Source organism: Anabrus simplex, chromosome 1 (genome assembly GCF_040414725.1).
Source record: "Anabrus simplex isolate iqAnaSimp1 chromosome 1, ASM4041472v1, whole genome shotgun sequence".
Taxonomy (NCBI): Eukaryota; Metazoa; Arthropoda; class Insecta; order Orthoptera; family Tettigoniidae; genus Anabrus; species Anabrus simplex.
In genome coordinates, this window is record NC_090265.1 from 97,339,104 (window position 1) to 97,363,617 (window position 24,514).

General features: G+C 37.6%; 1 protein-coding gene across 2 annotated transcripts in view; it reads left to right on the forward strand.

Annotated features, from left to right (window-relative positions):
• Positions 1–24,514, forward strand: part of LOC136884362 (aminopeptidase N) — a 386,248-nt gene that overhangs the window by 193,497 nt on the left and 168,237 nt on the right. For both annotated transcript variants that reach the window (XM_067156506.2, XM_067156496.2), the window contains exons 9-10: positions 8,198–8,396; positions 19,600–19,862. In XM_067156506.2, coding sequence (XP_067012607.2) covers positions 8,198–8,396; positions 19,600–19,862 — 462 coding nt within the window. The remainder of the gene's footprint in view (positions 1–8,197; positions 8,397–19,599; positions 19,863–24,514) is intronic.

A 24,514-nucleotide genomic window follows, 5' to 3' on the forward strand; every position in this document is an offset into this window, starting at 1 on the left:
ATCAGAGAAAATGTGTAACTGATCAACATTTTCTGACACAAATTCGTCTATATAATCTTTCAGGAAAGAAGCAACTTCATTCGCACCCTTCTTTCCTTGGCCTTCATGATACATATACACAACACACTTGTCCGTTGCAAGATCATGAATACAAAACACATTCACCCACAACTGCCTCATGTAAAACACTTCTTGCACCGGTATGTGTGGGAGGGGCAGATTTTGCATAAAGTCAAAGGCAAGGCCTGTCACTGTGTCATTTGTTCTGCATAGTGTTGCAACTTCTTTCAAAGACCTGTAGAATTTCCTGCTTCTTCTTTTATGAACATCATATTCAGCCTGAGCTGCACGCTTTGCTGATTCACAAATATGTGGACTCCTAAGTTTAGCTATGAACTCCTCACACTTGCTGCAGACATCGGTCTGTGGTCATCCGAATCAGTAGTTATAATTCTCAACAAAATAAGTCCTGTAGAAGCTGTACTTGACTCCACACTCCGGGTATTTTGTGACAAACATGTTGTGCATTTCTTTAATAGTTAAGCGGGCATCTAAGTAATGCACTTCTTTCCCTCCGTAATGAGTCCGTTTCAGAGGGAATGATTGAATATGATCAGATATCAGTTTAGTGACATCTTCCGGTATCTTTCCGGTATTTGGATTGTTTCCTCTCTTGTCCCTGGGAATTTCTCCACGAAGAAGAAGCATTGTGATACGGAATACTCTTTTCTGAGTGACGGCATGCATACTCATAAAAGATGAACGACATACCTTCCTTCTATTGTTGCCATCCACAACAAAGTAAGTGAAACTTGCTGCTCGCTGCTTTGAAGTTTCATTCCTCGGTCTTTTGGTCTTAATTTCATTCCTCTCAATGAGGCGCTGCAAGTGTAAATCTTGTGCATCCTTACTGGGAAGTTGAAGAAACTTGGAAAGAATGGACATGCGAGCCTCTTCGTTGATAATCTCAAAGCACTTCTTTCTGCATCTAGAAGAATAACAGATTATTAATACTAAGCATAAATCTGTACCATACATATTGTTATCTAAAACAAGAGTAGAAAGTTTGTTTGTATGTTAGAATATTATTTACTAAACAATCCCTAGTAATACTTCTCAAGCTCCTTACTTACCTGCAGTCAGAACCGGTTTCTTTGCCTTCCACAACTCTCCCACGTTTATGGCCCTCAGGCTATGCCTTCCTTTTCGGAGTCATATTCTCAAACGTAATACAAATATCACTTTGTCATCCACCGAGATACAAACTGAAATACTGTACACTATAACCCACCATGTACCATACGATTCTGTTTCCCTCCAGTATGTTGTCCTTTGTGTTGTACCAACGCCGTAAATTGAAATATCCCCTGTTATACCTACATCGCATGCAATGTGCGGCCAAGAATGGAACTAAGCCATGAATTGCAAGTGTATCGACTAGGTGGAAAATAAATAAATACCTAGTTGTGAAGACAGAAGGCATTCGATGACCACAGAAAATTTGGACAAATATTTAGTTGTTAATTGTGCCTCCAAATGAAAATTAGAGGTTGAATAAAATCTGCACTTTTAATATTTTTCGGTTTTGTTTCTTTTTCTGTGTATAAGAATACATCAAATAAAGCTTAGATATTAAGTTACATATTTATTACATATTTAACTACCGGTGCATATGTTATCAATTTCTCATTTTTATATTACATATAATCCGGCCTCTATTCATCATACGCATATGCATTGGAAACAGAAGGAGAACAGCGATGTACCATGCAGTCTAAATACACGTGGATAGAGTAAACACAGAAAAAGAAACATATGAGTCCACAAATGTTTGGTTTCAGCCTTCACCTGTGGAGGATAGAGTCATCACCATCCTTCTCTTTAAGTACTCTATTCTAGTATCCTACTTAAACGCTCAGTTAAACCATGTGGTACAATATATTATGAGCAATAATTCAGAATGATCCAGATTATTCAGTTATTAAGAGCATCGGATAAATTGTATTATATTAATTGTCAGGTATGAATTATCAAGTACAGTAAACTCTCAATTTAAAGGACTATTAGGGACTTAGGACTGTCTGTGAAATTGAAAGTCTGTTAAATCACAGCTCTTTTATTTTATTGACAATAAAAGACTTTTGTGGCAATAATATACTGTGATGGGAATAATATTATATACATACCTTTTTATAATTGATTCAGCTTGAAAAAATTCATCAAGTTTCAGTTGCTTTCCACTTTAATATTGTTTCTTGGTAATTACTGATGTAAGTAACTGAAAATGTTCATAATAAATATTCACTTCTGGATCAGATGAAGCAGTTATGAACAAGATAATGTTGTCCATATACTCTCTAACCACTGATTGTTACGAATCAGCTGAAACCATTTTTTTTAAACCATCTTCTTTGTTATCATCAACTTTCTGATTGCTGTGTAGGATATCTTCAGCAATCTCCTTCTGGCTTAGGATTTGGTCTGGGTCATCTTCTTCAATGTCTAACAAATATTGACTTATTTCTCACTGAAGTTATCACCACAGTCCGTTCGTGTGTCTCGTACGGTGCGGATCGTTCTTTGGTTGCAGTCTGGTGTTTGCCTGCGGTGACAAGTAGTGTGTGACCGTTTGGCGAGTGTGTGTCTGTGTACGCTTTGGTGATGGATACTGATAGTGGAGGAGATGAGGCACCGGATCCCTCATCTAATGCCAATGTTGGTCGTGAAGAAACTGTGCCGATGCAAACCGATTTGATTAATCTCACTCCAAATACGAATTCATTACAGCAGCCTTTACAACCTCAACAGTCTAATGCCGCTCAGCCGCCTCCTCCACCTCCCCCACCTCCTGAAGAGTTGGAGGTTTATCAACAGGCTCATTTTGGCCCATTTATTGTATTTGTTGAATCAACTAAGTCGAAAAATATTGGTGGGCTACATCCCATGGCGCTTGGGCGCTTGTTTTACGATAATGATATTTTTGTGAAAGGTATAATGCCCAAAGGACGCAATAGATTATTGGTGGAATTTAGTTCCGCGATCCAAGCTAATTCCTTTCTACGTCATTCAATACTTGCAACTCACTCCTTGAAAGCATATATTCCCAGTTCCAATATCTTTCGTGTTGGACTTATACGCGGTGTGGAAAAGGATGTTTCTGATGCTGACATTCTTAAATACCTCAAATCTGATGTTCGGGTCAAATCGGTCAAGCGGCTTAACCGTAAGGTTGTGGAGCCCAGTGGAGTGAACTACGTTCCTACTGGAACAGTTAAGATTGTTTTTCGCTCTCAGACTCTTCCTCAATATGTCTCTTTGTTTCAAGTGCATTTAGAGGTTTCCCCTTTCATATTTTCCCCGATTATCTGTTCAAAATGTCAGCGATATGGACACACGATTAAAAACTGTCAGGCTAAGTCACCCCGATGTGGACATTGCGCGTTACATCACCTTACATCAGAGTGTCAGGAAAACATTCGCCGCTGTGTTCACTGTCATCAGGACCATTATACTGGCTCATCAAACTGCCCTACTCATCAACAGCAAACTGCCCTTAAAAAGCTTATGTGTACAGAAAATCTATCCTTTTCCGAGGCGTCTGCTAGAATACCCTCGACCCAATTTGACATGTCCAATAATACCCATCTTTTTCCACCTCTTCCTTCTACTAGTTCCACTTCACCTGTGGAAACCCCGAGGAAACGTAAATTTACTCAGGTGGTTATGACAGAGCCCCGTCCCATTCCAACACCTGGTTTCGATAAGTCTGGGTATCTTAATCTCATCCGACCCACTCCAGTGTCTTCACATACCTCGGTCTTTCCATCCACTTCATCTTCATCCTCCCCGTCCCCGTCCCCGATTCAGTCTACGTCCCGTAATTCTCAGTGTTTACCTTCAGCTCCTTCTCAATCATCTAGTTCCCCTGTACTACGCCAAAAGGCGTATCTCCAAAGTGGTATTCATCAACTATTCCTACAACTTATTCAATTATTAGGGGACCAGCCGCATGTCGCACATACACTTTATAAGCTTCGTGACTGTGTGCACACTATGTTCTCTTTAGATGCTACGTATCCTGCAGTGGAATGCTAGGAGTATTTCTTCTAAACGGTATGAGTTACAATTTTTGATAAATGAAATTTCCCCATTCATTATAGCATTACAGGAAACTTGGTTTTCCCCATCCTCTGAGTTTTATTTAAATGGCTTTAATGTTGAACGCTGTGATGGTGTTGGTTACGGTGGTGTTGCTTTATTTATTCACCATAGTTTATCCTATCAACGTCTTCATATCTCGTATTGTCTACCCCATACATTTGTTATTGGTATCTCATATAATCGCTGTTCCATTATTAACCTTTATTGCCCTCCAGATATTTCTATTTCTCACATTCAATGGTGTCGATTCTTGCAGCAATTTTCTTCTCATAACGAGCTTCTCCTCTTAGGGGACTTCAATCTTCATCATTCTATGTGGGGAAGCAGTAGTGATACTTCCCTGGGTTCTTATTTCCTCACTGCCTCCCAATTGCATGACTTTGTCATTTTAAACGATGGTTCTCCCACGCACCTCACTCCCCCTGGCTCTCCTCCCAGCGCTGTGGATTTATCATTATGTCGTCCTGCAATGGCTTCGATTGTAACTTGGCACCGTCTTACTGATACACATTCTAGCGACCATTTCCCTATTATTCTTACGTATGGTCTTGGTAGGTTTTCTAGTTCTTCTTCCGCTCCTACATGTCTCAGTAATGTTCGCTCCCTCCGCCACTTTGATAGAGTATCTTTTATTTCTTATGTTACCCATCGTATTGAGCTTATTTCGGATAATATTTTGTCCTTTTCTACTCTCTTTCAATTTATATAAGATTATCTCGATCTTTATCATCCCTATCAACCTATTTCTTCCCACTCTGCTCGCCCCTCTTATTTTTTACAATGGTGGGACTCGGAGTGCCATAATCTGGTTCTTAAACGACGCCGTTTATTCCGGATATATAGGAAAACATTAGCCCCCCACCATTATTTCCGTCTTAAACAACATATTGCTTATACTAGACGAGTTTTTCTTTCTAAACGCCGTGCTGCATGGCGATCCTTTATTTCCTCCCTAAACGCTCATACTTCGTTTTCTCACTTATGGAGTGCAATTCGTTCCCTTACCCGAGCTTCTCAATACATTCCACCCTCTGTCACCCCTCCACAGATTCTATCTATCTTTCTCAACTCCCTCACTCCTGATTATGTCGTGCCCGACTTTACTATCCCCCTGTCTCCATGCTCTTCCCGCTTTTCTGTATTACTCCAACCTATACACCTTTTTGAACTTGAGGCCACCTTGTGTAATGCAAAGAGTTCGTCTCCGGGCCCTGATTATATATCATATGATATGCTCCGGATTCTCCCTCTACGTGCTAAACAAGCTTTATTAGCTCTCTATAATAATATACTTCTCACTACTTCTGTTCCTACCTCTTGGAATGACTTTTTTTTAGTGCCTATCCCCAAATCTGGTCAACTTCAAACTGACGCTAATGGCTTTCGAGGGATTGTCCTTGGTTCGTGTATCTGCAAGACGTTTTTAAAAATTCTCCTTCAACGAATCCTGTGGTCTCTTGAATATTATAATTTGGTTCCCAAATATCAATTCGCCTACTTTAAAGGTCGTTGTGCTCAAGATGCTATTAACATTTTACTTATCGATATTTTATTAACGCAAATTCGTAAGGATTGTCTTATTGCTATTTTTTTGGACATACGAGGAGCTTTTGACTCCATACCACTTCATCTTCTCTGGACTAATCTTGCACAGAAAGGTTTTCCTGTTCATTTTCTCCACATCTTGCGTAATTTGTTTACGTATCGGAAACTTTCACTTAAATCTGCTTATTCTTCTCTTCCTTGTCGTCTGTCATCTGTCGGTGTTCCTCAGGGAGACATTTTAAGTGGTCTGCTTTTCGCCCTGTATATGAGTAATCTTGAACAATTGGTTACCCAACAATTTCGCATTCTCTTTTATGCTGATGATATAGTTCTTTATTACTCTCATAGTAATGTCGATGTGTGTCGTCACCATATATATCAGCTAATGGAGCAAGTCATTACATGGCTTACTTTCCATGGTCTTCAACTTTCTACCTCCAAATGCTGTGCAATGTTTTTTACCTCTAAGCGTAGGTTTAACTCTGAGCCACTTGTTTTCGATTCACATGTCATTCCTTTTTGTTCCTCCCATAAATACCTTGGTGTTATGCTAGACCGCTCGTTATCTTGGAAACATCATATTACTCAGTTACGTCATTCTTCTGATATGTATATTAAAATTCTCCAAGTGGTTACTAGACGATCATGGGGTGCTGACCCTGGCACAGCTCAGTTGTTATATTCCGCTACTATTCGCTCTAGACTCGACTACTGTGCGCATGTTATAGATACTGCGTCGGATTCTGTTCTTAACCACTTAAATACTTTACAATTTAAAGCCCTGAGAATTTGTGTTGGAGCATTGTTGTCTACCCCTACTAATGCTCTCCTTGTCGAGACCGGTGAGCTCCCTCTTCCCATTCGCCGTAAAATGATCACATCTAAATATTTACTTAAAAGATTTGCTCTGGCTCAACACCCATTGCTTCCTAAATTGCAGTTATTAGATGAATATTCTCTTCTTTCACAGGCCCGCCGTCGTAAGATGCCTGCTTTGTTGTATGCATATCAATTTCTTCTTTCCTATAAAAACACTATCTTACGCACTGCTTCTTCCCCCGTTTATTCAGTAAATTTTGATTGTTTATTTTTTGTCCCTTCTATCATTATCTCCCCTACATCTTCTTTTTCCTCTTCTCTTCCTGGTTCTTCGTTGACTGGCCCTCCTTTTAAGAAGCTACGTTTTGCTCTAAGTGATTCTGGCGTCCACATATATACAGACGGCTCAAAAAACTCTTCTGGCGTTGGAGCAGCGTTCTATATTGTCAATACCAATGTTGCTGAACTCTATCGTTTACCCAGTGACTTTTCTATCTACACTGCGGAAATTTTTGCTATTCGTCAAGCTCTCATGTACATTAAGCATCATTCTATACCTAACGCAGCTATTTATACGGATTCCCTCAGTGCAGTTCAGTCACTCAAGTCATCTCATCTTTCTTTTAACTGGTATTTGTATCATGTTAAGAGTCTCATTTATACTTTGCATCAATCTGGGGTGGTTCTCACTTTTGTCTGGGTCCCTAGTCATATAGGTATCTATGGGAATGAACAGGCGGATTTATTCGCTAAGCGAGCTGTTCGTGATGGCAAATCCCTACTTAAACTTGCAGTTCCTCTACCCGATTTTTATCCACTTCTTAAACATTATGCTTATGGTCAGTGGCAAGAGGATTGGACTAGATCAGCTTCTTATAAAGGTCGCTATTATTACAATATTCAGCCTTGTATTCCTCCCTATCCTTGGTATTTGAAGGGTAACTATTCTCGCCGTCACATTACCAACATTATTCGTCTTTGCTTTAACCATGCTCTTACTCCTCTGTATAAACATCGTTTTAACCTCTCCCCCCACTCCTCCTGTCTATGTGGTACTCTGAGTGCTGATGTAAATCATTTATTATTCCAATGCCCTGTGTATGATTCTTTTCATCCGGCTTTTATTTCTCGTCTTCTCAGTCTTCAGAAAGCTCTCCCCATCAATGTCTCCTGCTTGCTTACCAATATGTCTCCTGCTCTAATACATGCTATCAATCAATATTTGGATGACTCTCATATTCATTTGTAAATTACTGTCTGTTTCTTGTTTGCACCGTTACATACTCCTGCTTCCACTGTTTTTTGCTTCTACGCACTTCCTTTGTTATGTTTCGCGTTCCGTAAGATGTGCACATAGACCTGATGCTCAATTGTTCTTGCGACTTTCGTAGTGAAATTCATTGCGTGTGACCTTCATAGTGGACTAATTGCGTGTGATTTCACATTATAAGTGTAATATCACGATAATAAGTGTAGTGGCTGGGTGAAATAATAGAGCCCATAACCTCTCCGACAACAACAACAACAACAAGTTATCACCAGCCTGCTTCAAAGTTTTATGAATGTTAGAAAATATGTTGAATTAATTTTAGGTACTACTGTAATGAATGTGCTGGAAGCTAGTATAGTTTTGATTTATAATAAACTTCATTACAAAACCTTTTTTCCTTAGGAACGGTTCTTATTATACAAGAGTTCAAATGGCACAAAATCATCTCCAACTTGGTGGATTCCCCTCACGTATACAACGCAAGATGTTCCTGATTTTAATAAAACGCGCCCCAATACATGGCTAGAAATCACAGATTCAACTGAAATTCATGAGGTTCCAGATGAAGACAACTGGATGTTCTTCAACATTCAAGAGACAGGTTAGTATCCTCAAGATGATTTTATGAATCAAGATGAGTTTAGTATTCTCTCTACAGTATACATAACCTGTACAGTTTGGAAAAAAAATTAAAAACTTCTGTTTGTTCATGGAAAACCTTTCTGGTATTGTATTGGATGGGGAAATAAGTTCATTCCACACAACTATGAATATTCACCTGATGATGCTGCATCCCCACTATTCAGCCAAGGCTGACAAGTTCCTGAGATCACCATAATTAAGGACATAACAACATAGTCAGCTATTCATTCAGTTCTTAACTGTGATATCACAAGCATCTATTCACCCAGTTATGTGGTAGCAAAATATTGCAGTGAAGAATGTAACTGAACCTCTGTGGGTGGTTCCTCATATTATAATCTTGACAGTGTGTTCCAAACAGCAAATCTCATCTGTTGGTCATGTTCAAACTAATGATTTTAACAGAGAGGAATTTTGCTTTTTATGGTTGACTATCAATTGCTTTAATCAGAAATCCTTTTAAACCATTTGGACTGGTTAAATTGATGAGCACTAAATTTAAAGTGAAGTAGTCCAATACAATAAGAGAAGATCATTAGATCTTCAGGTCAGGTACATCCTGCTACTGCATGTGACAGTAGACGGTACTACCTGTGACTGTCTGGCCGAGGGTTAGGCGGCTGTTACCAAACATGACAAACTAAGGGAGAACCAATGGCTGTGGGCAGAGGCGTTCATCCTTAGGGGGCTTGTTGAAGCTATTGTGTAAGAAATGACACATAAATTCAACCGGAAGTTGCTGCCTTGCAGATGTGGCAGGGGACTGCTAAAGCCTAAGGGAGATAACCCTGACAGAAAATCATCTATAACGTTAGGCCTAGAAAGTCGGTTGGAGAGTAACTGAAAAAGCTTTCAACACTTATACGAGCCTCGGATGCAAAAAAATAACTCGGAGTAGACAGCAGCAACCACAGACCCACACCAGGTATGATGGCTTACAGCATGATGATAGGCCAAGCCTTGCGATTGTGCGACAACCCTGGAGAAGACAACACACTCGAATAGGAACAATCAATGTACTGAGTTTGATTGGGAAATGTGAGGAGTTAGTAGACATCATGGAGGGAAGGAAAATATCAATCTTAGGACTGAGTGAAACTAAATGGAAAGGTAAAGGGAAGAAAGAGTTGAGGAAAAACTATACCCTCTACTGGAATGGTAACAACAGAGAGATGAGAAATGGAGTAGGATTGATATTGTCTAAAGAGTTAGATGCTATTACAGAGATCCAGTACATCAATGAGAGGATTATAAAGGCAACAGTTCACCTTGGGAAAGAGAAGCTGACAGTGGTGCAAGTATATGCCCCTCAGATGGGTTACAGTCAAGATGAAAAGAACAAGTTTCTCGAAGACCTACAGGAGATCATCAGTGAAGAGGTGGCAATCATCATCAGGGACCTCAACGCACAACTCGGGACAGGCAGGAATGGCTATGAGAAGGTGATGGGATCACATGGCTATGGGAAAAGGAATTCATAAGGGAAACATCTACTAGACTTCTGCATAAGAAACTGTTTGGTAGTAAAAAACAGTTGGTTAAAAAAAAGTGTCAGTCACAAGATTACCCGTTACATCTGGGATGGAAAGAGCAGGACGGTCATTGACTATGTCATTACAAATGAAGTAAGAAGTAGGCTTGTGACTGATGTCAAGGTGATTCCAAGTGAGAACCTCAATAGCGACCACCGATTATTAGTTGTAGATCTGAAAGACATTAATGTACCAAAGATAACAACCAGAAAATTGCCTAAGATTAAGGTGTGGGAACTACAACAGATTGGAAAAGGGACCGAATATCAGGACCATACAAGAGGACAACTGCCTACAGAAGAAGTGGAGAGTGAGGTAGAGTGGACAAGATTTAAAAACACCTTGATAAAAGAAGCAATAGAGGTTTATGGGAAGACAAGTGCGAGAGTAAGGGAAAAAGAGACACCCTGGTGGACTGAAAGAGTAAGATCCTCAATAAAGGAAAGGAACATAACCCAAAAAGAATGAGATAGAGAGAAATCCAAGCCAGAACAGATAAGGGGCGAGGGGAAGATCAGAGACCTTGAGCAAGTTTACCGGGACAAGAAATTGAGAGTTAAAAGGGTAGTAGAAGAGGAGAATATGAAGTGCTGGGAAAAATTTACTCAAAAACAGAAGGAAGACAGCAGAGGAAATATGAAACCATTGTTCATAGTGATAAAGAAAAAAAAAAAGGAATTCAGTTGAAACCATCAAAGCAATTGAGGATCCTAATGAAAACCTGGCCAGGAAAGAAGAGGACATCAGAAAGGTTCTGAGGAATCATTTTGATGACCTATTGAACAGGACAGAAGCAGATCAGAGAGCAAAAGAACTAGCTGTTGAAACCTGCACAGAGGAACCTCCCATTACATGGGCAGAAACAGAAGCAGTCCTTAAGAAGATGACGTAAGGGAAATTCCCAGGAATCAATGAAGTCAGCACAGACATGATTAAAGCAGCAAGAGTCCAGGGTTTAGAGTGGCTACACAGAGTGCCCAATGCAGTTTGGAAAGAAGTCATGATACGTACTGATTGGAGCAAGGGTGTCATTATCCCCCTGTTTAAGAAAGGAAATCGCTGAAAATAATCCATCTATCGGGGAATGACATTCCTTTCTCATGGGCTTAAGATTCTTGAGAAAATCTTAGAGGACAGATTGAGAGTCATCTTAGAGCCACAGTTTGAAGAGGAACAGTATGGCTTCAGCCCTAACAGGTCCACAACAGACCTATTCTTCAGTGTCCATATGTTACTGGAAAAATATTGGGAAAAAGGCAAAGATCTGTATATGGCTTTCCTTGACAATGAGAAGGCATACAACAGCATTGCAAAAGAGAAGATATCGGAATGCCTGAGAAAAAGAAATGTGCCATAGGGACTGGTGAGGAAAGTTCAGATGCTGTATGAGAACTGTACAAGCTGTGTGCGATTGGATGATGGACATTCATCCAGGTTCAAGACGGAAAGTCCAGCAAGGCAGTGCACTATCCCCATTATTGTTTATCACCATCATGGATGATATAATGAACAACATCAACAACAAAAAAATCCTTTGGTGAACTAAATGCAGTGGCCTTCGCTGATGATGTCATGATCTGGGCAGAAACTGAGGAACAAGTACAGTCAAGACTCAATGAATGAAAGGTTAAGTTCCAGCAGTTCAATCTCAAGAGAAGTGAACTCAAAACAGTAGTAAAAGAAATGGTGTATGGCTTTTAGTGCCGGGAGTGTCCGAGGTCATGTTCGGCTCGCCAGGTACAGGTCTATTGATTTGACGACCATAGGCGACCTAGATGACATGATGAGGATGAAATTATGATGAAGACAACACATACATCCAGCCCCCATGCCAGTGAAACCAATTATGGTTAAAATTCCCGACCATGCTGGGAATCAAACCCGGGACCCCTGTGACCAAAGGCCAGCACGCTAACCATTTAGCTATGGAGCCGGACAAAACAGTAGTGATAGCAATAAACAGAGAGGTATGACCAGCGAACATCAGGCTAGGAAGCCATCCACTAGAAAGTGTGAAAAGCTTTACATACCTTAGCAGTGTAATATCTCGAGATACACTAGCCACAAAGGAGGTGGCAAATAGAATGCAGAAGAGCTCTCACTTTTACCAGCAAGTCCGAACACTCCTCTGGGATTCAATCAATCACTACTGATCTGCATTTAGGGTGGTCGCCCAGGTGGCAGATACCTTATCTGTTGTTTTCCTAGCCTTTTCTTAAATGATTTCAAAGAAATTGCAAATTTACTGAACATCTCCCTTGGTAAGTTATTCCAATCCCTAACCCCCTTCATATAAACAAATATTTTCCCCAATTTGTCCTCTTGAATTCCAACTTCATTTTCATCTTTTGATCTTTCCTATTTTCAAAGACACCACTCAAACTTATTAGTCTACTGATGTCATTCAATGCCATCTCTCCACTGACAGCTCAGAACATACCACTTAGTCAAGCAGCTCGTCTCCTCTCTCCCAAGTCTTTCCAGCCCAAACTTTGCAACATTTTTATAACACTACTCTTCTGTTGAAAATCACCCAGAACAAATCACGCTGCTTTCCTTTGGATTTTTCCAGTTCTCGAATCAAGTAATCCTGGTGAGAGTCCTATACGCTGGAACCATACTCTAGTTGAGGTCTTACAAGAGACTTACATGCCCTCTCCTTTACATCCTTACTACAACTCCCAAATATCCTCACAAGCATATGCAGAGATCTGTACCCTTTATTTACAATCGTATGCAGAGATCTGTACTCTTTATTTACAACTGTATTTATGTTATTACCCCAGTGAAGATGATTCCTTACATTAACACCTAGGTACTTAGAATGAAATAATAGATGGTATTAGTGATCACAAAGCTGTTTTTGTCATAGTTAAAAATGAATGTGAAAGAAACGAAGGCATTAAAATTAGGACTATTAGGCAGTAACGTATGGCTGGTAAAACAGGCATGAAGGAGTATTTAAAAAGTAACTACGATCGGTGGAAAATGGTACATAAAAACGTAAACAGACTCTGGGATGGGTTTAAAGCAATTGTCGAGGAATGTGATAATAGGTTTGTACCTTTAAAGGTGGTATGGAATGGTAAAGATCCACTATATTATAACAGAGAAGTAAAGAGACTAAGAAGGAGGTGCAGAATGGAAAGAAATAGAGTTAGAAATGGCTGTGAAAGTAAGGAGAAACTGAAGGAACTTACTAGGAAATTGAATCTAGCAAAGAAGTCAGCTAAAGATAACATGATGGCAAGTATAATTAGTGGTCATACAAATTTTCGTGAAAAATGGAAGAGTACGTATAGGTACTTTAAGGCAGAAACAGGTTCCAAGAAGGACATTCCAGGAATCATTATTGAACAAGGAGAGTGTGTATGCGAGGATCTTCCAAAGGCAGAAGTATTCAGTTAGCAGTATATAAAGATTGTTTGTTATAAAGATAATGACCAGATAGAGGAGGTGACTAACACTAAAGAAGTATTAAAATTTACCTATGATAACAATGATATTTACAGTGAGTTACAAAAGTTGAAAACTAGAAAAGTGGCTGGAATTTATAAGATTTCTGGGGATATACTAAAGGCAATTGGTTGGGATATAGTACCATATCTGAAGTACTTATTTGATTATTGTTTAAATGAAGGAGCTATACCAAATGAATGGGGAGTTGCTATAGTAGCCCCTGTGTGCAAAGGAAAGGGTGATAGACATAAAGTTGAAAATTAGAGGCCAGTCAGTTTGACATGCATTGCATGATGTTAGACATGTTTACAAAATTAAGAACTGGTTTGACAGAAGGCAGTTTGGGTTTAGGAATGGTTATTCCACTGAAGCTCAACTTGTAGGATTCCAGCAAGATATAGCAGATATCCTGGATTCAGGAGGTCAAATGGACTGTACTGTGATTGACCTATCTAAAGCATTTGACAGGGTAGACCATGGGGGACTACTGGCAAAATTGAGTGCAACTGGACAAGAAGGAAGAGTGACTGAATGAGTGGCTATATTTCTAGAAAATAGAACTCAGAGAATTAGAGTAGGTGAAGCTTTATCTGACCCTGTAATAATTAAGAGAAGTATTCCTCAAGGCAGTATTATTGGAGCTTTATGTTTCCTTATATATATCAGTGATATGTGTAAAGAAGTGAAATCAGAGATATGGCTGTTTGCAGATGATGTTATTCTATACAGAGTAATAAATAAGTTACAAGATTGTGAGCAACTGCAAAATGACCTCGATCTTCATTGGGGATATCACATAAATATGAATGTTAATAAAGGGTACAGATCTCTGTACATGGTTATGTGAGTATTTAGGGGTTGTATTAAGGATGTAAAGGAGAGGGCATATAATTCTCTGGTAAAACCCCAACTAGAGTATGGTTCCATTGTATGGGACCCTCACCAGGATTACTTGATTCAAGAACTGGAAACAATCCAAAGAAAAGCAGCTCGATTTTTTCTGGGTGATTTCCGACAAAAGAGTAGCGTTACAAAAATATTACAGATTTTGGGCTGGGAAGACTTGGGAGAAAGGAGACAAGCTCCTCGACTAAGTGATATGTACCAATATAAATGGTGCGTTATTGGACATTAAAATTTTCCAGCTAACTCATTCCTGGTTGTCAGCATTTCGCCCCAGGGTGCTAAGTTGGGCTCATCAGTTGGTAAATAGCACACCCGCCAAGATGCATGGCTAGTGAATACTGTAGAGGGCGAAACGCTGGCAGCCAGGAATGAGTTAGCTGGAAAATTTATAATGTCCTATAATGGACCATTTATATTGGTATTATAAATTTACTCATTTGAGACAAATATTTTAGGTTCCCTAAGGGAATCAACATGCATATCGTAAGTGGTATGCTCTGAGCTGTCAGTGGGGAGATGCCATGGAATGACATCATTAGACGAATATGTTTGATTGATGTCTTTAAAAGTAGGAAAGATCACAATATGAAGAAAAACCTGGAAATTCAAGGGGATAATTGGAGCAAATATTCCATTATAGGAAGGGGAGTTAGGGACTGGGATAACTTACCAAGGGAGATGTTCAATAAATTTCCAATTCCTTTGCGGATATTTAAGAAAAGGCTAGGAAAACAACAGACAGGAAATTGGCCACCTGGGCGACTGCCCTCAATGCATATCAGGATTGATTGATTGATTGATTGATTGATTGATTGATTGATTGATTGATTGATTGATTGATTGATTGATTGATTGATTGATTGATTGATTGATTGATTGATTGATTGATTGATTAGAAAGCCCACTCAAACAGATACAATTAGTAATAGTTTGAATCATCCAGGGCAGCAGTGTTTTACAGTATGATTAATAGTTGCATGAGAATTTCTCTATCTAAAGAAAAATCTATCAAGTTGCATGTAGTAAAGGCTACTCCAATAGTTTCGTTAATAACATCAAGAATAAAATAAGAGTAATAAAGTACCAACAAAATCAAAGCTGGTGATGTTCAATCAGTACTTCACACGTGGGAAAGGACATGGAAAGGAATGTGATTGCAGCGGGAGATCTGAATTTACCAGATGTCAATTGGGAAGGAAATGCGAACGACAGGAAGCATGACCAACAAATGGCAAATAAGTTAATATGGGAAGGACAGCTGATTCATAAAGTGATGGAACCAACTAGAGGGAAAAATATCCTGGATGTAGTGCTGGTAAAACCAGATGAGCTCTATAGAGAAACTGAAATAATAGATGGTATTAATGATCATGAAGCTGTTTTTGTCATAGTTAAAAATAAATGTGATAGAAAGGAAGGTCTTAAAAGTAGGACTATTAGGCAGTACCATACGGCTGATAAAGCAGGCATAAGGCAGTTTTTAAAAAGTAACTAAGATCAGTGGAAAACAAATAAAAATGTAAACCGACTCGAGAATGGGTTTAAAGCAATTGATGAGGAATGTGAAAACACGTTTGTACCTTAAAAGGTGGTATGAATGGTAAAGACCCACCTCATTATAATAGAAAAATAAAGAGACTAAGAAGGAGGTGCAGACTGGAAAGAAATAGAGTTAGAAATGGCTGTGGAAGTAAGAAGAAATTGAAGGAACTTACTAGAAAATTGAATCTAGCAAAGAAGGCAGCTAAGGATAACATGATGACAAGCATAACTGGCAGTCATACAAATTTTAGAGAAAAATGGAAGGGTATGTATAAGTATTTTAAGGCAGAAACAGGTTCCAAGGAGGTCATTCCAGGAATAATTAATGAAGAAGAGGAGTGTGTATGTGAGGATCTTCAAAAGGCAGAAGTGTTCAGTCAGCAGTATGTAAAGATTGTTGGTTACAAGGATAATGTCCAGATAGAGGAGGAGATTAATGCTAAAGAAGTATTAAAATTTACATATGATAACAATGACCTTTACAATAAGATACAAAAGTTGAAAACTTAAAAAGCAGCTGGAATTGATAAGATTTCTGGGGATATACTAAAGACAATGGGTTGGGATATAGTACCATATCTGACGTACGTATTTGATTATTTTTTGGTCAAAGGAGCATGAAAGTAAGAGTTTCTTTAGTAGCCCCTGTGTATAAAGGAAAGGGTGATAGACATAAAGCTGAACATTACATTACAGGCCAGTAAGTTTGTCAGGCATTGCATGTAAATTTTGGGAAGGCATTCTTTCTGATTATATAAGACATGTTTGCAAAATTAATAACTGGTTTGATAGAAGGCAGTTCGGTTTTAGGAAAGGTTAATCCACTGAAGCTGAACCTGTAGGATTCCACCAAGTTATAGCAGATATCTTGGATGCAGGAGGTCAAATGGACTGTATTGCAATTGACCTGTCTAAAGCATTTTATAGGGTGGATCATGGGAGACTACCAGAAAAAGTGAGTGCAATTGAACTAGACAAAAGAGTGACTGAATGGGTTGCTATATTTCTAGAAAATAGTTCTCAGAGAATTAGAGTAGGCAAAGCTTTATCTGGCTCTGTAATAATTAAGAGGGAAATTCTTCAAGGCAGTTTCTGGACCTTTATGTTTTCTTATATATATAAATGATATGAGTAAACAAGTGGAATCAGGGATGATGTTATTCTGTATAGAGTAATAAATAAGTTATAAGATTGCGAGCAACTGCAATGTAACCTTGATAATGTTGTGAGATGGTCAGCAGACAATGGTATGTTGATAAACGGGGTTAAAAGTCAGGTTGTGAGTTTTGCAAATAGGAAAAGTCCTCTCAGTTTTAATTACTGCATTGAAGGGGTGAAAGTTCATTTTGGGGATCATTGTACGTATCTAGGTGTTAATATAAGGAAAGATCTTCATTAGGGTAATCACATAAATGTGATTGTAAATAAAGGGTACAGATCTCTGCACATGGTATGAGGGTGTTTAGGTGTTGTAGTAAGGATGTAAAGGAGAGGGCATATAAATCTCTGGTAAGACCGCAACTAGAGTATGATTCCAGTGTATGGGACCCTCACCAGGATTACCCGATTCAAGAACTGGAAAAAATCCAACGAAAAGCAGCTTGATTTGTTCTGGGTGATTTCCAACAAAAGAGTAGCGTTACAAAAATGTTGCATAGTTTGGGCTGGGAAGAATTGGGAGAAAGAAGACGAGATGCTTGACTAAGTGGTATTTTCTGAGCTGTCAGTGGAGAGATGGCGTGGAATGACATTAATAGACGAATAAGTTTGAGTGGCATTTATAAAAGTAGGAAAGATCACAATATGAAGATAAAGTTGGAATTCAAGAGGACGAACTGGGGAAAATATTCATTTATAAGAAGGGGTGTTAGGGATTGGAATAACCTACCAAGGGAAATGTTAAATAAATTTCCCATTTCTTTGAAATAATTTAAGAAAAGGCTAGGAAAACAACAGATATGGAATCTGCCACCTGGGCGACTGCCCTAAATGCAGATCAGGATTGATTGATTGATTGATTGATTGATTGATTGATTGATTGATTGATTGATTGATTGATTGATTGATTGATTGATTGATTGATTGATTGATTGATTGATTGATTGATTGATTGATTGATTGATTGATTGATTGATTGATTGATTGATTGATTGATTGATTGATTGATTGATTGATTGATTGATTGATTGATTGATTGATTGATTGATTGATTGATTGATTGATTGATTGATTGATTGATTGATTGATTGATTGATTGATTGATTGATTGATTGATTGATTGATTGATTGATTGATTGATTGATTGATTGATTGATTGATTGATTGATTGATTGATTGATTGATTGATTGATTGATTGATTGATTGATTGATTGATTGATTGATTGATTGATTGATTGATTGATTGATTGATTGATTGATTGATTGATTGATTGATTGATTGATTGATTGATTGATTGATTGATTGATTGATTGATTGATTGATTGATTGATTGATTGATTGATTGATTGATTGATTGATTGATTGATTGATTGATTGATTGATTGATTGATTGATTGATTGATTGATTGATTGATTGATTGATTGATTGATTGATTGATTGATTGATTGATTGATTGATTGATTGATTGATTGATTGATTGATTGATTGATTGATTGATTGATTGATTGATTGATTGATTGATTGATTGATTGATTGATTGATTGATTGATTGATTGATTGATTGATTGATTGATTGATTGATTGATTGATTGATTGATTGATTGATTGATTGATTGATTGATTGATTGATTGATTGATTGATTGATTGATTGATTGATTGATTGATTGATTGATTGATTGATTGATTGATTGATTGATTGATTGATTGATTGATTGATTGATTGATTGATTGATTGATTGATTGATTGATTGATTGATACCAATCTATGGTATTGAAACCTGCACCCTCACTGAGGAAGACTCATCAAGGTTGCAGGCATCGGAGATGAAGTTCCTTAGGTCCACAATTCCAAAAACCAAACTGGACAAGTTAAGGAATGATGTGGTTAGGAAGGAAGCTGGGATTGTTACATCATTGTTAGATCAGGTCAGCATGTCCAGACTGAGGTGGTTTGGGCATGTAATGAGGATGGAGCCAACAAGGACAGCATATGTTAACATGGAGAGACATGTGGCAGAGAAATGGATGGTGGGATGACTAAGAACCCACTGGATAGACATCATAAAGATAGACATTGCAGATCGGGAAAGGACACTGGCAGACGTTATTAACAACAGAATGTATCTCAATAAGACAGAATGGAAGAGGCTCGCCAACAGTGCCTAGGAAACTGGAACTGTGAAATGATGATGAATGATTAGATCTAGATCTACCTTTTAACATGAATCAACCTAAACAATATATGTATACTGTATACTGTAGTAGTACACTTCTAATGGCATATTTTGTCCTATGGCAACACATAAATTGGGAAGTATGACTAAATAAATAGATAAATTAATTAATTAATTAATTAAAAAAGCAACACTGAAAATATGAAACTCTATAGCAGATGGGGTTGCAGTTTAATGTAACAAAGTAAATTTTTTCAATGATGGATCCCATGTTTATAATAGTTTATAATGAACAAATTTTACTCAGCTAAGTGCTACTTTATTCACTATATTCAACAAAAATGAAAACAGATAGAAAGTGAATTTTCTAACATGTCCTTTCTTCAGGTTTCTATCGAGTAAATTACGATGCACATAACTGGCAGCTTCTCACTGATGGATACTCATCACTCCCTGACATGGCTCGTGCACAACTGCTGGATGATGCACTCAACCTGGCCCAGGCTGGTCAGTTAAACTACTCAACAGCACTAAATCTGGTCCATAACCTTCGAAAGGACATGCAGTACTTACCTTGGTCATCAGCTCACCCAGCCTTGATCTATTTGAGGAATATGCTTGCACTCAGTCCTATTTATGGTTCTTTCAAGGTAAGCTTCATGATACTGTGTTTTAATGGTAAACTAATATCACTTCCATTCCTATTTGCATTTTATTCCAACTAATTTTAGATATCCTGCCCAGTTGGTTTGGATTCATTTCCTGTATATGTCAGGATTGGCAATCTCATCGTTTTGCCTCCTAACACATCGAAGACAGCAGGTGAAAGTGGACTGAGAATTTAATGTGTTTTCAAATTTTTATACAAAAGTAACTGTTAACCTTACTTATAGTCACAAACCTATTTTGGATTTAGCAACATTTGAGCCATGCATGCATATCTCGTTTTTCAAATTTACAGCAAAACCACTAACTTTTATAAATACACTTAAAAAACCTTTTTTTTCCTACTTTCAATATTTTTTAAATTTTCACAATGTGTATAAAAAACGTGAAAAGTTACGTATTCACACACACCATGATACATTTACGATACACAACATACATACTAAGTATTGAGAAATGAAAAAATTACATTCATTGTGGAAACTGGCTTTAGTCATCAGCCGCATGAGACCATGCGGCTATGTAGCTACTTCAGTAGTACCAAATTAGTACCATAATAGAATTAAATTCTGATGATGTGCTGCTACCAATATTTTTTTATGAACTACAAGCACTGTGGAATGTGTTTGAGCACTCTGCTACCGTTTGTAGTACAATGAAGCAGATATATAAACACAAGAATTCAATGCTGTACGTCGCCCAAGCTCCACAAGGCACAGTGCTCATCTTCTAAGTGTTAAAACTGCAATGCCTCTGGATCCTCTGTAGATCAATAGTAAAAGTGGTTGCTTTCAATTCCCAAGATTGTGGTTTCAAACCCAGCAAAGGTAATCGGATTTTTGAAGGGAAGAAAAGAGTCCATTCAACAGTCCATGTCATACGATGTACACATGTAACATCTCTGGAGACACATTTGGTGTTTACCCAACATAATTAATTAAAACTTAGCAAAAGATCACCCAACAGGCATCCAGTTCACTCTACCATCTAGCGGAGTAAAATGGAATACTAAAATTGACAGCCTAAATGATATGGTGTCAAATGAAAATTCCTGCACTCAGTAGCTGAAGCCATACAATGATTATCATTATTACATGCACAAAATATGAATGCACTCAGTCATGCCAGGAACTGCTACTTGTTTATGTTCAGTGCTCTGTCGTCCAGCTTTGTCGCCAGGAACAGTAGTGCGTTATTTGTTTGTTTGTTTGTTTGTTTGTTTGTTTGTTTGTTTGTTTGTTTGTTTGTTTGTTTGTTTGTTTGTTTGTTTGTTTGTTTGTTTGTTTGTTTGTTTGTTTGTTTGTTTGTTTGTTTGTTTGTTTGTTTGTTTGTTTGTTTGTTTGTTTGTTTGTTTGTTTGTTTGTTTGTTTGTTTGTTTGTTTGTTTGTTTGTTTGTTTGTTTGTTTGTTTGTTTGTTTGTTTGTTTGTTTGTTTGTTTGTTTGTTTGTTTGTTTGTTTGTTTGTTTGTTTGTTTGTTTGTTTGTTTGTTTGTTTGTTTGTTTGTTTGTTTGTTTGTTTGTTTGTTTGTTTGTTTGTTTGTTTGTTTGTTTGTTTGTTTGTTTGTTTGTTTGTTTGTTTGTTTGTTTGTTTGTTTGTTTGTTTGTTTGTTTGTTTGTTTGTTTGTTTGTTTGTTTGTTTGTTTGTTTGTTTGTTTGTTTGTTTGTTTGTTTGTTTGTTTGTTTGTTTGTTTGTTTGTTTGTTTGTTTGTTTGTTTGTTTGTTTGTTTGTTTGTTTGTTTGTTTGTTTGTTTGTTTGTTTGTTTGTTTGTTTGTTTGTTTGTTTGTTTGTTTGTTTGTTTGTTTGTTTGTTTGTTTGTTTGTTTGTTTGTTTGTTTGTTTGTTTGTTTGTTTGTTTGTTTGTTTGTTTGTTTGTTTGTTTGTTTGTTTGTTTGTTTGTTTGTTTGTTTGTTTGTTTGTTTGTTTGTTTGTTTGTTTGTTTGTTTGTTTGTTTGTTTGTTTGTTTGTTTGTTTGTTTGTTTGTTTGTTTGTTTGTTTGTTTGTTTGTTTGTTTGTTTGTTTGTTTGTTTGTTTGTTTGTTTGTTTGTTTGTTTGTTTGTTTGTTTGTTTGTTTGTTTGTTTGTTTGTTTGTTTGTTTGTTTGTTTGTTTGTTTGTTTGTTTGTTTGTTTGTTTGTTTGTTTGTTTGTTTGTTTGTTTGTTTGTTTGTTTGTTTGTTTGTTTGTTTGTTTGTTTGTTTGTTTGTTTGTTTGTTTGTTTGTTTGTTTGTTTGTTTGTTTGTTTGTTTGTTTGTTTGTTTGTTTGTTTGTTTGTTTGTTTGTTTGTTTGTTTGTTTGTTTGTTTGTTTGTTTGTTTGTTTGTTTGGGAAACTGAAACAGTAAGAAGCCGAAGTTCAGATTTGCACAGTTAAAAATATATTTAAAATGCAAACTTTAAAAAATGAAGGAGCAATGAAGGAAAATTATCTAATGACAAAAGTAGCAGAAGAAAATTAAAGACTAACAAAATAACTGTAGACACACAACAATTAACAATAAAACATAAAGGCAAAAGAAAGAACGCGAAAAATTAAAGAGTGAAAGTAATTCCAAAAGTAGCAGAAGAAAATTAAAGACTAACAAAATAACTGTAGACACACAACAATTAACAATAAAACATAAAGGCAAAAGAAAGAACGCGAAAAATTAAAGAGTGAAAGTAATTCGAAGAGAAAAACTTAGCTAGGCACAGTAAGATAAATACCGATATGACACATAACTAACGGTATAGTACAGTAAAAAGTAAATAAATATTACATTATGTACACAGAGGGAACAGCAATGAGAAGAGAAAAAAGGAATATGAAGGAAAGGAGCTAGGTTAAGATAAGGAAGAATCAATTAAAGGAGGCATACAAAGAAAAAATTTCCAAGTTCTTGTCAGAAGATAAAGAGTTAAGGAGGGTTGGATAAATTTATGGCAGTACTTTTAGTCAGTAGGTTAGTCCTTGGTGATACAGTGGTTCCTTTCGCTTTAATACTGTTAGTCCCTGGGGATCAACACACACTCTATTCTGATTTTTTTTAAACAATGTAACATGTTGTTTCAGCCTCTTAGAACCACATTTAATACTAATTGTTGGCTTTTCTGGATTTCCAGTATCCCTTCATTTTGACAGAGAATGCAGTTCCTTGCACTTCAGACCACTTTGTACCAGCTCATCTTCTCACTCCTGGACAATCCTTTAACCCATATACCCAGGCCCTGAAGTTACTTCTTTCTTGAACCAATGTCTCAAGAGACTCCATCCAGAGCCTTCTTTGCTGCAGTTCACTTTTCAGTGATACATTTATAAGTCATGAGTCTTTGAGACATTCTGGTGTTAGTCATTTGAGACAAATGACCATGAAACATAAGCTGGCACTTCCTTGTGACAAGTGAGAGCCTTGTGAATAGACAGAATAGAGAGTACAGCTCTGCATTTGACCTCAGGTGATATTTGACCTCAGAATTTTGATGTGGGCCAAGAATATTTCCTAGGAATTTCCTACCTTTCGTTTGGATCTTCTCTATCTCACTGTAGTGAGCTGCATATAAGGCTTCACGACATATTACTGTGGTGTAGTAGCATTACTTGGCCTGCCATGAAATCAGTCTGAACTGATAAATGGGTTTGCAGAGGTAAAAGCTGTTTCCACGCATTTAGCCCAATATTTCAGAGCTTTTTTCTCAGAAGCATTAAAGGAATAGATATTACCAAGATACTTAAAATGAAGGCAATGTTTGAGTTTTCCTAATTTGGTATTGAGAAATGCGGTGGTATTATCTCGGCCAGACATCATTACTTCAGAGTTTTCAAAAAATAGTTGAAGACCTACAGTGATGGAGGCGGGGTTGTTGAGGTTCCAAGCCACATTGGGATTCCAGGAAATGAACTTGCGGATGAAGCTGTAAAGGAAGCGGTACTTTTACCTCCAATACCTATGAGTATACCTGCTAAAGATATTTGTTCTCAGCTACGTCGAACCATCTTGGTGTCCTGGGAATCAGAGTGGCTAGCTATCTGAACTCCCAATAAGCTGAGAGCAATTAAGAAGACAACTACCATGTGGCGGTCCTCTTTCCAGCCTTCATGGAGAGAGGCCATAGTATTTTGTAGGCTAAGGATAGGTCATGGATGATCGACGCACTCTTATCTACTAAAGAGATAAGACCCTCCCGGTGTGTTCTTGTGGTGCCACTTCAATGTGGCTCACATCCCACAGAGTGCATCGATCTCTCAGGCTTAAGACAGAGTCACAGCCTGCAGGAGACACTCGAACGCATATTGGCCAATGACGTGACTACTGCCGATCTCTTCATCCGCTTTATATGTGACAGTGGACAAATCAAACATTTGTAAATTGCAAGTGTTCTGTTACTAAGGGAACTTATGTTCCCTTTATATTCATCAGTGACTTAATCGGCGTGGTACAATAATTTTTGTTTTATTTTGTAATTCATTTCAAAATTCCTTCATTGAATAAATAATTTTGTTTTATTTTAAATTTATTTTCCACTTTATTTGTCCAGAGAGGATGATTATCTAGTTGTACTTCCTCTTAAAACAAAAATCACCACCACCACCACCACCACCACCACCACCACCACTCATCTCCCATTAGGACTACATCATCTGCAAAAGCAAGGCAGTCCATGTTAA